This window comes from Argiope bruennichi, chromosome 6 (genome assembly GCF_947563725.1).
Source record: "Argiope bruennichi chromosome 6, qqArgBrue1.1, whole genome shotgun sequence".
Lineage (NCBI taxonomy): Eukaryota > Metazoa > Arthropoda > Arachnida > Araneae > Araneidae > Argiope > Argiope bruennichi.
The window spans coordinates 132,317,933-132,331,535 of NC_079156.1; the positions used below are offsets into that span (position 1 = coordinate 132,317,933).

Consider the following 13,603-nt stretch of genomic DNA (forward strand, 5'->3'; position numbering starts at 1 on the left):
ATTGATTGTTGATTAAAACCAAGTTTCTTCTAGTTTCAAGATATTTGTATTAGTTTAAATTTCTTCTAAGAGTTGGATTTTTTGGAATTGAGTTCAATTTATTGGAAATTTTTTAATATTGTAGTCAATCCTTGTAGATACTAAGGAACATGTGTACCAAATTTTATTCAAATCCATCAACAGATATGGGATTGTATAAAGGTTTATCAAAAAACAAATGCATTTTCATTATATATTTGGTATTACATTTCTCTCATTAGTGAATTATAATTTGTTTGAATCCAATTTTAGTAATTCATTTTAATTTGAGTTTCTGTAAGCATTACGAAATTGTAAAACATGATTATAAGTATCTTTTTTAAGCTTTTAAAGGAATAAAAAGCAGCACTACAACCATTGGTCTTATTTCTATTCAGTCAGATTTATTAAATCTCTAGTAATTCTTATAAATCATAAATGTTTTGAGGAAATTCATGCCATCTTATTGAAGAGAATTACAAATCCTATCAAATGCAATAATACATTATATTTCTTCAATTCAATAACTGCATATCAAAATAAGAATGACAACTCTGGAAAGAAAGTAAACTTGGATTTTTTTATGCTGAAGGAAAAATTGTTAAACTAATTCATATCAGAGTTTATTGTGAGATATTCTTTAGTTTTTAAAAATAACTGAACCCTTATTTGGTAAAAATTCAAAATATTGCTGCAATCATCAGGTGGCTATATTAATAGCTATTGGCGTATTGCCCTGAGACATTTTGCTATCTTATACATCCATAGACTTTTTTGTTTCTTCAAATTCTTCTTTAATATTTGTTTCTTAGATTATAAAAGAGGATAATGGTATTTGTCTTCCTTAAAATTTATTAAATTTAGTTCTTGTATAGCACATATCAATTGATCATTCTATATCTTTTCAGGTGACGTATCTTCGTCAAGCTTCTGAAGACATTCTCTTCCGTTCTGAAATTCAAAGGTATGATGCTAACGGACTGGAAGAAAACATTGTGAAATTTCTGGGCTTCCTTCATCCTCTTGATGCCAAACCACTCTCTAAACGGATACCTCAACTCCGACTCTCCATTTGCTCTGCTGGTTCCAATGCAGTTTTGAGACTGAGCAATGATTCAACTGCAAACCATCTGGTATGCCCAAGATTATTCTCTACCTTTCAAGTTTTTAAAGGAAGGGGAAAAAATATATATTTAAGAATTATTTTGTATATACATTGTTGTATAATAAAATGGCTATTATAACCATAAGACTTCATTACTACTTTTAATCATTGTAGAATTTGCAATCAGACAAAAACATAATACTCTAAGTATTCTTGTGCTATAAATAAGTCCAAATTTATGATAACGGTGAATGTGAGATGTTGACATTTCATGCATGGTATTGGGATGGAATTTAATCAGATGTAGCCTGAGTTACTGATGACTTATGTCACTTTTTCAAATATTTGTGACATTATTCTATTATTTAGTCTAAGATTACATGCTCATATCACTAATGACTCTTGCCAGTTACAAGATATGCCATGCAGTCATCAGTTTGTGTGAGTTTTTTTTGATTTTTGCTACAATAAATTTGTTTACCCATTTCATGACACATATGTGTGCACACAAAGGAACAACTATAAAGATTATCTACCAGCAAAGTTGTAACCTTGTATGTAAGCATTGTATCTTTCCTAACTGCTTAGTAATAAATTCATAACATGAATCTCCTAATGTGCTGTGTAATATAGGTGAACATGTTGCATTTACATTTGTTAATAGTCTTGTAAGTGGAAACAATGAAATGCTTTCAAGTGAATGACATATCTATGTTTTCTTTGAAAATTATTCATGCATTCACAGTTAAAGTTGTTTGGAAGTTATTGGATTCATAAAATCATGTTTTTAATCATTTATATCAAAAAATACTTTTTATTTGATTTTGTAGTCTCCTTATTTCTGTTCTTTATTAATATCCTGTGCAACATTTCCATTTCTTAAAAATATACTTGAGCATTTTCAGAAAATTAGATATTGTATTTGCTAACATTATATTTTTAAATAATTTTTTAATCGATTATGGACTACCTGAAATGGAATGTAAATTTGAATTCTCAGTGTGAACTTAATTACGAAGCCAATACAATAAGTTAAAAAGATGCTTAGTTAATTTTATGCTTAGGAAAGCAAAAATTTTGAATTTTTGATATATATTCTATTGTTATTCTAAATCTTTCATTATAAACCATGTTTCAAATTTTTAAAGACCAGTAGGAAAGTTTATTATTTCTCATTCACTAACAAAAGAGAATCAATGTTCTTAAAATAAAAATGTTAATTTGGATTATTGATTTTATAGTTAGAAGTTTTTGCACATTTCTATCTTTTTTTATTATTACTGTGTCAATATTGAATTGTTTTTCTTTGTCAACTACAGGAGGTAGCTGCCAGTCACAGTCCCAGGCCTTCCTATTATTGCTCAGAAGTGCATCGGGCTAGAGGAGTTCCTCTTTTTCCAGACACATCTGAAGGCCACAAATACATGTTTGACTTCACTGTCAAAATACCTACTTATCTGAATGAGACTTCCATTGCACAGCTGAAATGGACTGCCTTCTCTGTCGAATTTGAAGTAAATGTTACTTTTATAGAATATTATCTATGAAAATTAATTTTAAAAAATCAATAAGTATGTGATATTAATCTGTAGGGTAGTAAATTTTTTTATATATAAATAAAAAACAATTGTTTATTGTAAAAAAAGCAAAGAAATAAATTAATCAGTTATTGTATCTATAATGTTGGATTACTTTTAGCTATCTTTTAAGTAATTTCATGGTATAAAGCTTATAAAAATTCTTCAAAAGTTATAATTAAAATCCAGTAAACCAGTTTTGGCATTTTTTAATTTCCAACCATCCATGTGATGTTTGTAATAACTTTTAAGTCTTTTAAAGCATTATTATTTTTTTCCATGTTCATCTCATCTTTCATAATTTTAAATTATGAAGTCTTTCTCAAGATAGCTTTTGTGTTAGTGTGAACAGGATACTAATATATATTTTCTAATTTATTATTTTTTTCTCAGGTTATTGATGATAAGCATTTGGAATTATATAAAAATGGTTCATGTTCCATTCACAACAATTGCCTATCATGCCTCACAGATGCTCTTTGTGGTTGGTGCGAGAGTAACAATAACTGTTACCTCAAAGTAGGAGTTCCTGTTTATTGCCAAAAAAATGGGAAGAGCAGTTTTCTTGTTACTCATCCTGATAACTGCACAGTGTGTTCTGATCATATTTATTGCGAACAATGTTCTCAGGTATGCTTGATTATCAATCTGCTTTCTTGGTTTGATGATAATAACTTACTTAGATATTTCTCATTTGTGAAAGAATTTATTGAGTTTTAGACTTTTCTTCCTATGTTTAAAAGAATAAAATTTAGTGTTTTCCAGATTTTAGAAACCATCCATTGTAAATTGCTCAGTATTTAATAAATATTTGGTTGAATTTAGCTCATTTCAAAATTTTATTCCAATGAATAATGTTATCAAATTATGAATTTTAATAATTTAAGTTTCATAATTCATGTCTTAATACTTAAATGCACAATTATTTGTTTTGAATTAAAAAAAATTGTATATTGTAGGAAAATAGTTATAGGTTACAAAATAAATAGATAAATAAAATTAATTTTTTTTTAAAATTCGGGTAATAATATAGTACATTTATTTTGAAAAAAAGTTGTATCTGACTTTTGGCAACATACAGTATCTCCCAAAAATCTAGCTTGTATCTAATATAATTTACAACATCAAACATTGATAGCTTAAGATGAGATAGACAACGTGATAAATGAGAAGTAAATGAAGATGAGACAGATGATAAATAATTTTTTTAACAATTAGGTAAATTGCTCCTTTATAGGGAACTCGAAAATGGAAACTATCTCTTCAAGTAACATACTGAACTTCATCACCCTCCACATACAAATGTAAAAAAAAAAAAAAAAAAAAAAAAAAAAATTAATTTACCCACCAAAAATGGTGTCAATTTTTTTCTTTCACACATGATTTTATTGCTTAAGGTTATCAACGAGTGTTTGGACACAGGTTTTTGAATTAAATTAAGTGGAACTGAAGGTAGACAACTGGCAGCAATATGAATTTAAGAGTTAAATGTATAGACGAATTCTGCGAGTAAAGCATATCAAATCATTTATTTTAGTATTCTATTGATAAATCCATTGTAAAATAACAGAAAATGTTTTCATCCTTCTTCAAATAAATAATGAATTTTTTCACTTGAATCAAGTTTTGTTCATTTCAAAGAATTTATTAGGAGTCGGAAGGATTATCTATTTATTAAAACTGTTGTTAGCAATCTTTTATAGATGTTATATTCAAATTTGTGGTTGAGTATCTTCTACTTCACCAGTTTTTGTTTTTGTGATTTCATTTCCTAGAAAAAGCTTTTTTTTTAAAGAAATGAAACTTATGATAATAATTCTTATTTGTTATTCATTAAAGTATAATACTGACATCTGTGGTAAAAACAGAGGCTTTTTTATAATTCACAAATTTTAGTTTACAATTATAGTAAAATTTGAAATTTCAAGAACATCATATTAAAGTTGAATAAATTTTGTAAACAAAGATATCTAACATATATCAATAGGAATTTAAATGAACTCAGTATTGTTACTCCATATATTATCTTTCACATATGAAAAGAAGTATAAATGATATCACAGGTTCCTTAAATTAAAGTAATTTAATCCTTAACTGGGAAAGCGTGGTATCTCAGGCTGCTAAAGATGGACTTTCAGTCACTCCTATTTTGTTTTTAGCTCAATCAAATGGATTGACCCTGTAGCTTCTTGTTTCATGACTTTCATTACTCGTGCTCTTTTTTCAGCCGGTTTCAGTGAATGCCTTATTAAATATTTCAACTATTTGTTTGCACAACATCTGTGAGACTACACCTGCCGTTTAGTGTTCCAGTATTATAGGTCCTCAAAATATCATCCAACCTACTGATCCTCATTATGAAGAAGAACCTTAGAGACTTTTAAGTGAAGCAGAAAGTGATTTTAATGATGAGGATAATTGAACTAAAGATTTTTTTGATGAAAATTTGCATTTGATTTAGAGATGTATTTCAAATATAATTAATTTTTCTCGTGATAATGTATTTTGAAAAAATTCTAAAATATATTAATATATCAAGGGGAATATGTACAGTATTTACAGGCTGATTTTTATACTAGTACTTAACCTGTATGCTAAAAATGCCTCGAAAACCATGCTACAAATGTTTATAAGTTTTTGCTAGAATTGATGTTGATAAAAAAAAAAAAAGAGCCCATTTTACCTATTGTCAATTTTTTTATTTTTCATATAATTGCTGAATTTTTCATTATATTGTTTTCTATATACCTTTGTATACTGAAGAAAATAAATATTATTTAAAAAGTAAAAAGTAACATGTTTTTACAAGAATATTATTTGTTGTAACATGTAATTTGAGAAGAAAATGTATGTTCAAGCATACTTATTTTTTTCAATGATAATATATTTTGAAAAACTTCTATAACATATTTATATATCAAGAAAAAATACTGGCTGATTTTCATACTAATATTTTCATCTGAAAATTTAATTCGAGTGTAAAGAAAATGTGGTCTCGTAGACCATATCTCCCCAGTTTAGTCCTAAATTTTCACCTTCCCAGTTAAGGGTTAAAATAAGCAAAAATTCATAAATTCAATTAAGTGAAGATTGCAGTTGTACAAACTACATCTATATAACAGCTTGAATTGCAGATATCACAGACTTTTCTGAGCCAACTATGTAAGTGAACAAAACAGATGTCTGTTGTCTGTCTTTTGTAGTTTTGCAAGATGTGCGATTGAATTCTTTGAAAAACACTCCCATATTCTGGAGAGGACTTTGAAATCTTGCATTTCCCAAACAAATATTCGGTTCAAATTTGATCACCAAGTCAAAATCGTTATAAGAATATCGTGTGTTTTAAAAAATAACATGTTTCAACATCTTTTTAAATGCAGAGTAAATTAAGCAAATAATTATTGTATTATTGCTCTAAGCTATTATTGTAAAATGGTTATTAATTTATACATTTTAGTTGTCAATAACATTGATATTTAATACTAAGCAAAGTTCCCATTTCAAAATATAGGTATCTACCTGTGAATGGCTTGTTGAGCCAGCCATCTGTGTACGCCGAGGCCGTTTCCGATCAGCTGTTCAAGATCCACAATTATGTCCTATTCCTTGCCCACAGTAAGTAATATAATATGTCATATTTTTTTTTTTATTAGAATTAACTACAGTAATAAAATTTGATACTTTTCTTTTATAAAATTATTATGAACTATAACAGTTTGTAAACTTTTGTACCAAATCTTTAAATAAAATATCTAAGGACCATGTCAACCACTTGAAAAAATTTGCAAAAAATTGAATATAGTATTAAATGACCCATTTTCACATGTCTTATGTTAATGCCTTCAATAATCATAATATTATTCAAATTTGAAAGCAATTGCAATGTTTCCTTAACTTTTTTAAAAAATAATATATGCTTGTATCAGTATTATTAAGTAATTAAATGTATAATTTCTCTGATGCAAGAGCATTCTCAAGTTTAACTGAAATGAAAAATAATTTTTCTTAAAGTTTTACTTTTAATGAAAAGTGAACTCCAAAGTGTTTTCTATAGGTTAAGAATGTTTCATGAAAGCTGAGCTAATGACAACTTGTAGATGTTTGTCTTAATAAAAGTTATTGTAATTATGTATGTTCTACATTTCCTTCACAATTGGATCAAACTCAGCTACATTTTTTAACTTTATGCATATACAACACGGGTAAGAATATTGCCAAATTTTCAAAGTACAAATATTAATTAGAAATTAACAATTAATTAATTTAGCAAGAAATTATTTTTTCTTTTTTATAGTTTGAACTACTCTATTACAATTTTAAAAAACTTTTCTTATATTTTTATATATCTTTTAATAATGCTTTTATTGGCTTTAACAGCAGTGATATAATTATATCTAAAACTGTGCTAAAATCAGTCACTCAAACAAAGATAACCTTTATATGTTTCAGCATTTGCAATTCTAATATAATGGATACTAATAACTAATGGAGAAACTTAGCTATCAGTGGTTTATAAAAATCATCTGACTCATTCTAATTTTAAATGATTAAAGGACTTTGTGTGGTATAATATTTTCCAGGAAAGTGATTTTACATTAAAAAATATTATACAGTACACTCCCAAGTATCCGGCCTAATGTGGCAAAAGAGCAGATCGGATAACAAGAAAGCCGGATAGGCCGTTGTTCCCATTTCTTTGCCCACCAATACCAGAAGACAAAGTTTTTATATCAAAACATATTATGTAACATGTATTTTCTCACTTCTCATTGAGTACTAAGCCCTCTATTTATGTCAAACCATGTAGAATGTGAATGTGGCCATGTCCTGTTTAATCATAGAAGCGGTTGCCGGTAACATGTCAAGCTAAAATAGAAAGCTCTGTACTGATAGTTTTTATATGTTTATATTCTGCACTGCATGTTTCAAGAATTTCTTAGATAAAAAGTAAGTTAAAGGATATAAACTGTTCACATTTTAACACAAATTCTGTAATGCCTAACTTAAATGCAGGAAACGTAAACAAAACGTTAAAAGTAAATTGTAGGCCTCTTCTTAAAAAAATTGGCTCAAACTTATTTTACTTTTCATTGATAAATGATTACACATATGTGAAAAAGTAACTTTAACACAAGAGTCAAAACTAATTGTTTTTATTTTTTGAAAAAGTCCTTAATAATTGACAACTTTTGCAACACCTTGCCTTCCTTATTTAATTATGGTAAAAGAAAACTAGGCTGGATAATATGGAAGTCAGATAGTCACAAACCAGATATTCAGGAGTGTATTGTACAGTAAAGGGTTTTTATCCTGAGAAAAGTTGGTTTATCAACTAATATGCTAATAAATCTCATGTACTTTATTAGCATATTAAGAATTATTAGACCCTGGATCAGAAGAAGCTCCACTATTTAAATTGGATTTCAAGGTATAAGGCATTTTTGTTTGGTAATTTATCAAAGTAATTAAGTACCTGCAAAATATACACGGTTGGGTTGCTTGGAAGGACACAAAATGTTAATTAAATAATGTTATACAACAAGATATTAATTGCTATTTAGAATTTTGCAGAATTTTTAAAATTTTCCAGATTGGCCTTCATTTACCTGCAAAGTAAAAGAGTTCAAAAGAATACAACTGAAATTTATTATTAATCATACTTGATTCTCTGTTAGTTTTGAATTTCACTGAGTAAAACACTTGTAAAATTATATTATTACAAATGCATATTCTATATTTTATCACTGAACTCAAGAAAAGCATGTTATTTTATTTATTTATGCTTTGTTTTAACTCTTGCTATTGATTTATAATTTGCACCATGTTACAGACGTTTAACTTGTCTTTCCTGTTTGGGAGATCCTGGAATGTGTGCCTGGTGTGAAGAGACCCAGACTTGCTTCCTTTTTTCTACTTACACTTCTTCTTATGCATTTGGAAGATGTAGAGATTGGGTGGATGAAAATCGCTCAGGAATTGGGTAAGGAATACTCTGTCAAATTGCATAAAACATTTGTATTTTATTATTTAAATAACATTGTTAGAATGAGATGTTTTTAAGTTACAAAATGCTATTATGCAACTACATATACTTATCATTTTTTAATGGATGTATTTAATTTACAAGTTGAAGTTATAGTTTATCTGCTAAAACCCCCTTTTTTGTAAAATCATACACTATATATTTCATTGTTATATTTTTTATAATTTAGAAATAAAGGTATGTTATTTGCATACATATAAAGGAGGATGTAGTTGTTTATGTATTATGGAAAAGATTGCATTTAAAGATTTGTGCAAGTTCTTAGTGTTAAATAAGGATATATTTGACTAAAGGTTTTTATTTTGAAATTTAACATGTTAAACACCATGCCGATATTGTCTTCCTTTCCATTTGGCCTGCAATCCCCATTGATGTTCATGATGTTTAGATTTATGTTACTCGCAAGAAATTTACCATGGTTTAATGAAACCCATTAAATTATTTTCAAGGAAAATTTAGATGTATTTATTAATTGAATGCAATTTTTTTGTTTGTTTTGTAATGTGTTTTATGCTGTCAGTAATTGGCAACTGTTGCTGTCTGTTCAGAAAATTTAATGCTAGTCACCAATAAAAGACACGATCTGAATAGAAAGTTCAGTGTCAGTTATCGATGACTGATCCGGCAGTTAATGATTTATGATTCAAAATAAAAATGAAAATATTTTTAATTACTTTAGAATTCCTCTAACCCTAATTCTAATATAAATGTTACTGTCATTCTTTTCATTTGTTTGTGTTTGCTGATATATTCTACATTGCTTTTAGCACGGAATTGTGTCGTAATTGTTCGCGTCACGCCCAATGTTCCTCTTGCATCCGAGACCTTGCTTGTGGTTGGTGCAGCTCTTCAAATCATCCTGCTAGTGGTGTTTGTACTGATGGGGATTTCTCAGGGCCATTTTCTGGTAAAAAAAGTCTTTCTGCTTTATGTATTGTCACTTAATCAGAGAATTGCTTTATAACAGTTGTTACTTTTAAAAATATTCATAATTGTTTCCAGTCAGTTTGAAACAAAAATACATATCTATTTTTACTTAATGATAAGTAATAATGCATTAATAATTATTAAATGATTTTCTTATTACTAATTTTTAATTGAAGTGATAAATTCGTTGTTATTGAGTATCCAGATATTCATTTGAAATGCTTGCTTTAACAATTGATATTAGTTGCTTTGATTTAATTTATAATTGCATACCTGATTTTTTTGTAAAAACAGAAAAAGCTTTCTTTTCATAAAAAAAAATAAAAGTTTTTGTAAGAAAAAGGTTTTTTTTTTTTTTTACGACTTATTCACCTTTATGAATATTATTCTTTTACTTGTAACTAAATTGTTTTTCTTATGTATATGTAAGACAAATTTTATTAAATATTTGAGCTTTTGTAGCTCAGGAGAAATGAAACCTTATTTTTAGTAATTTCTGAAGTTAAATTCTGTTTAACTTAAAAATAATCACAAAATAATCTTTTTCATGCTTATTTTTTCTCTTTCTGTCAATATTACCTTTCTAATCTGAATTACTGTCTATACAATCAGTAATTAGACCATTTTAATACAAAGATGCAATATGGCCATGCTATGAACAGTCTTACCAACTAGAATTTTAGAACCAGTGACAGTTTAATTTGAGACCATTAGAAAAATTTTGTATTGCAAAATTTAATTGCAATTCTTAAAATTAAAAAAATTATTAATTGGAAATTTTTATTTTTGGGTTGTGAATAATCCCGTTACAAAATAGAACTATTTTATATTGTATATTAATTATAATATCTTTGTACAAATATTTGAATAATATCAAAATATTGACTTGACTTCACAACACTTCTTACTTAGCTGATTACTTACAAAACTATTTTGTTTCTAGTTAAATTTATTTAAAATCAAAAGAAACTTTTGATTTGCTTGGATATTCAATTTTATTAAATAAATTTTGTTTTTAATTATTTTTTAATGAATTGCATGGCAAAAAAATTAGAAACTTTAAAGTGTTTCTTTATGAGATAACATACTCTCCAAAATATGCATTCAATCCAAAATTTTTTTTTTCTGAAAATTAAATTTTTTTTAAAAAAATTATTTTCTTAAAAAATTATGTTTTTTTAGAAATCCTTAATATATCTTTTTTTAGGATCTTGCAAGGATCATTTAGATATGACTTTAGAAACAAATGATACCAACTGGTCGTACAGCATTTGTCCTGATTTAGAAGAATGCCTTTGGAACATGCATGATTGTCATGAAAATGCCACTTGTCACAACACTCCCAATTCTTATACATGTGAATGTAATATTGGTTTTGAAGGTGATGGGAAAAATTGTGTCAGAGCGTGAGTAATTAAATTGATTATTTTGAAATCGCATTTTTAGCTTTTATGATTTTTGGTTTTATACCGCTTTTTCTAAATATGTTCCAACATAGATTTTTTTCTCAGTTATATCTTTCAAATAGTTATGTGCTTATGTTGAATTCTGTATTAGTCTGTGTAGGCAATATATATGTTCCTTTTTTTTTTTTTTTGTTATTAAAAGAATTTGTTACTTTCAAAATTTATAATCAATTAACTATTACTTTTAAGTTTATATGGATAGGGAATTGTCATGAGTCATGGAATGCTGCTAACCATAAATATATATAATATGGAAGGTTATTAATTTTTTGTAGATAGCAGCTATTTCAAATCACGTGAATAAGCATTCTTACCTCCAGAAATTTTTTGTATTAAAAAAATACATTTTCTTGGTTGTTTAAAGTTTTTTGTACAAATATTTTTAGTATAAACATCCTTTATTGTTCATCTTTCAATCATTAAAACACAAAAGAAAAATACTATTATATGATTTTTTTTTAAAGTTTTTTATTTTAAGATTCCAAGTTATTTAAAAAAATATGTTCATCGGAAAAGAAGTGCCTTACTTGTATCGGGCACTGCATTCTTTTCAACTTAAAGAATTTTCTAATATATTAGAAGATATTTTTTATCAACTAAAATTATATTGTTTGTGAACAAGCTTGCTAACAGATAATGATGTTTTATTTCATAAGAAAGTATGAAAACACAATTAAAGCTATACAAGTACCACACTTAGAGAAATTAACCACATTTAAATAAAAATCATTATTAAACAACCACAGGACTTTAAAGAGAACTTGTTAGAAATCATTATTCCAAAGAGAGAATTCTTTTAACTATTATTTCTCATTTGTGCACCTCTTCTTATTTACTTTCTTTGAAAGACATACGAGCTTCTAGAAAAGGCCAATATATTGGCTTCTAATAAAAGTGTCATCCCGATTCCTGCATTTTCATGAACCTTCATTTTTGTTACCAAGGTTGGGGTCATTGACCTAGAGCTATGTGTGAAACTCTCATCTTTACTATAAGATTAACTGAGGTGGGGAATATTACAAATTCGTTTCAATATACTGGATTACTTTTTTATTGCATGTAACTTAACTAACGACATAGTAAATTCATAAACTGTCATTGTAATTTAGATTAGGCAGTATAATAATGCTTATAGCTAATTTCAATGTATACAAAAAATGGAATTGAATTAATTAAACAATATAATAATTAAAAAATATAGAAAACCTAATTTAATAAGAATGAGAAAGAAAATTGCCAAAGATGAAAAAAAAAATAGACAATTATTTGAGATGATAAAAGAATAATTATTGTTATGATCAAGTTTCAAGATCTGCAATTTCTGTAAATTTCAAATTTTAATTATCATTAGTCATATTACATTAATAAAATGAACATAAATCAATTCCATTGGAAGAAGGTAAAAAGAAGTGTCTATCCAAGAATTGCAAATTGATAATTTTTAGTTTTGTGTCAAATTAGCATACAGTTTAGAGATATGTTGAGACTTAGATGTGCTATATTAGGTAAATAGTTATGTGTGAAAAATCTCTTAAAAGAATTCAAAAACCTGTTGCCTTATTTTACAGATGTGCCAAGAAATGTGTAAATGGGTTCTGTTCTAATGAGCCTGACTACCAATGCATCTGTGACCTCGGCTGGACTGGGGATGACTGCAGCATCAACTGTGGCTGCAACAATCATAGCACTTGCCTCAAAAGTGTTGGAACTTGTGATTTGTGCCAGGACTGGACTGAAGGAGAATTTTGCGAGCACTGCCTGTATGTGCATTTCTATCTTATGAGCACTTACGTGATAATAAATAAAATACAGTATACTCTCGAGTATCTGGTTTGCGATTATCTGGCTTCATACTATATGGTCTAGTTTTCTTTTACCTTAATTAAATGGAGAAGGCAAGGTTCCTATTAAGTTATCTATTAAATACTTTTTCAAAACCTAAAAGCTGTAAGTTTTGACTTATCTTAGAAATATCTTTTCATATCTGTGTAATCATTTATCAATGAAAAATAAAATCAGTTTGAGCTAATTTTCTTAAGAACTAAGCCTACGATTTACATTAATGGTTTATGTTTTCCTACTTTTAAGTTAGGTATTACAGAATTTATGTTAAATTGTGTATAGTTTATATCCTTTAACTTACTTTTTCTCTAATAAGTTCTTGAAATGTGCAGTACAGTTATATAAACATATATAAACTACGAGTACAGAGCCTTCTATTTTAATTCGACATATAGGTAATTGCTTCTATGATTAACCGGCTGCGGCTACATTCACATTGACATAAACGGAGGGCTTAATACTTAATAAGAAGTGAAAAAATATGTATTATAACAGTGAATTTTGGATAAAAGCTTTGTCTTCTGTTATTAGTGGGCAAAGAAATGAATTCATAGAACTCTGGTCTATCTGGCTTTTTTGTTATTCGGCCGGTCCTTCCGCCACATTAGGCCGGATACACAGAAGT

General features: G+C 27.5%; 1 protein-coding gene across 1 annotated transcript in view; it reads left to right on the top strand.

The window, feature by feature from the left end:
* Nucleotides 1-13,603, top strand: part of LOC129971371 (multiple epidermal growth factor-like domains protein 8) — a 74,051-nt gene that overhangs the window by 18,760 nt on the left and 41,688 nt on the right. Inside the window, exons 9-16 of the mRNA XM_056085074.1 lie at nucleotides 927-1,151; nucleotides 2,443-2,637; nucleotides 3,094-3,330; nucleotides 6,212-6,315; nucleotides 8,531-8,680; nucleotides 9,511-9,650; nucleotides 10,878-11,076; nucleotides 12,705-12,896. Coding sequence (XP_055941049.1) covers nucleotides 927-1,151; nucleotides 2,443-2,637; nucleotides 3,094-3,330; nucleotides 6,212-6,315; nucleotides 8,531-8,680; nucleotides 9,511-9,650; nucleotides 10,878-11,076; nucleotides 12,705-12,896 — 1,442 coding nt within the window. The remainder of the gene's footprint in view (nucleotides 1-926; nucleotides 1,152-2,442; nucleotides 2,638-3,093; nucleotides 3,331-6,211; nucleotides 6,316-8,530; nucleotides 8,681-9,510; nucleotides 9,651-10,877; nucleotides 11,077-12,704; nucleotides 12,897-13,603) is intronic.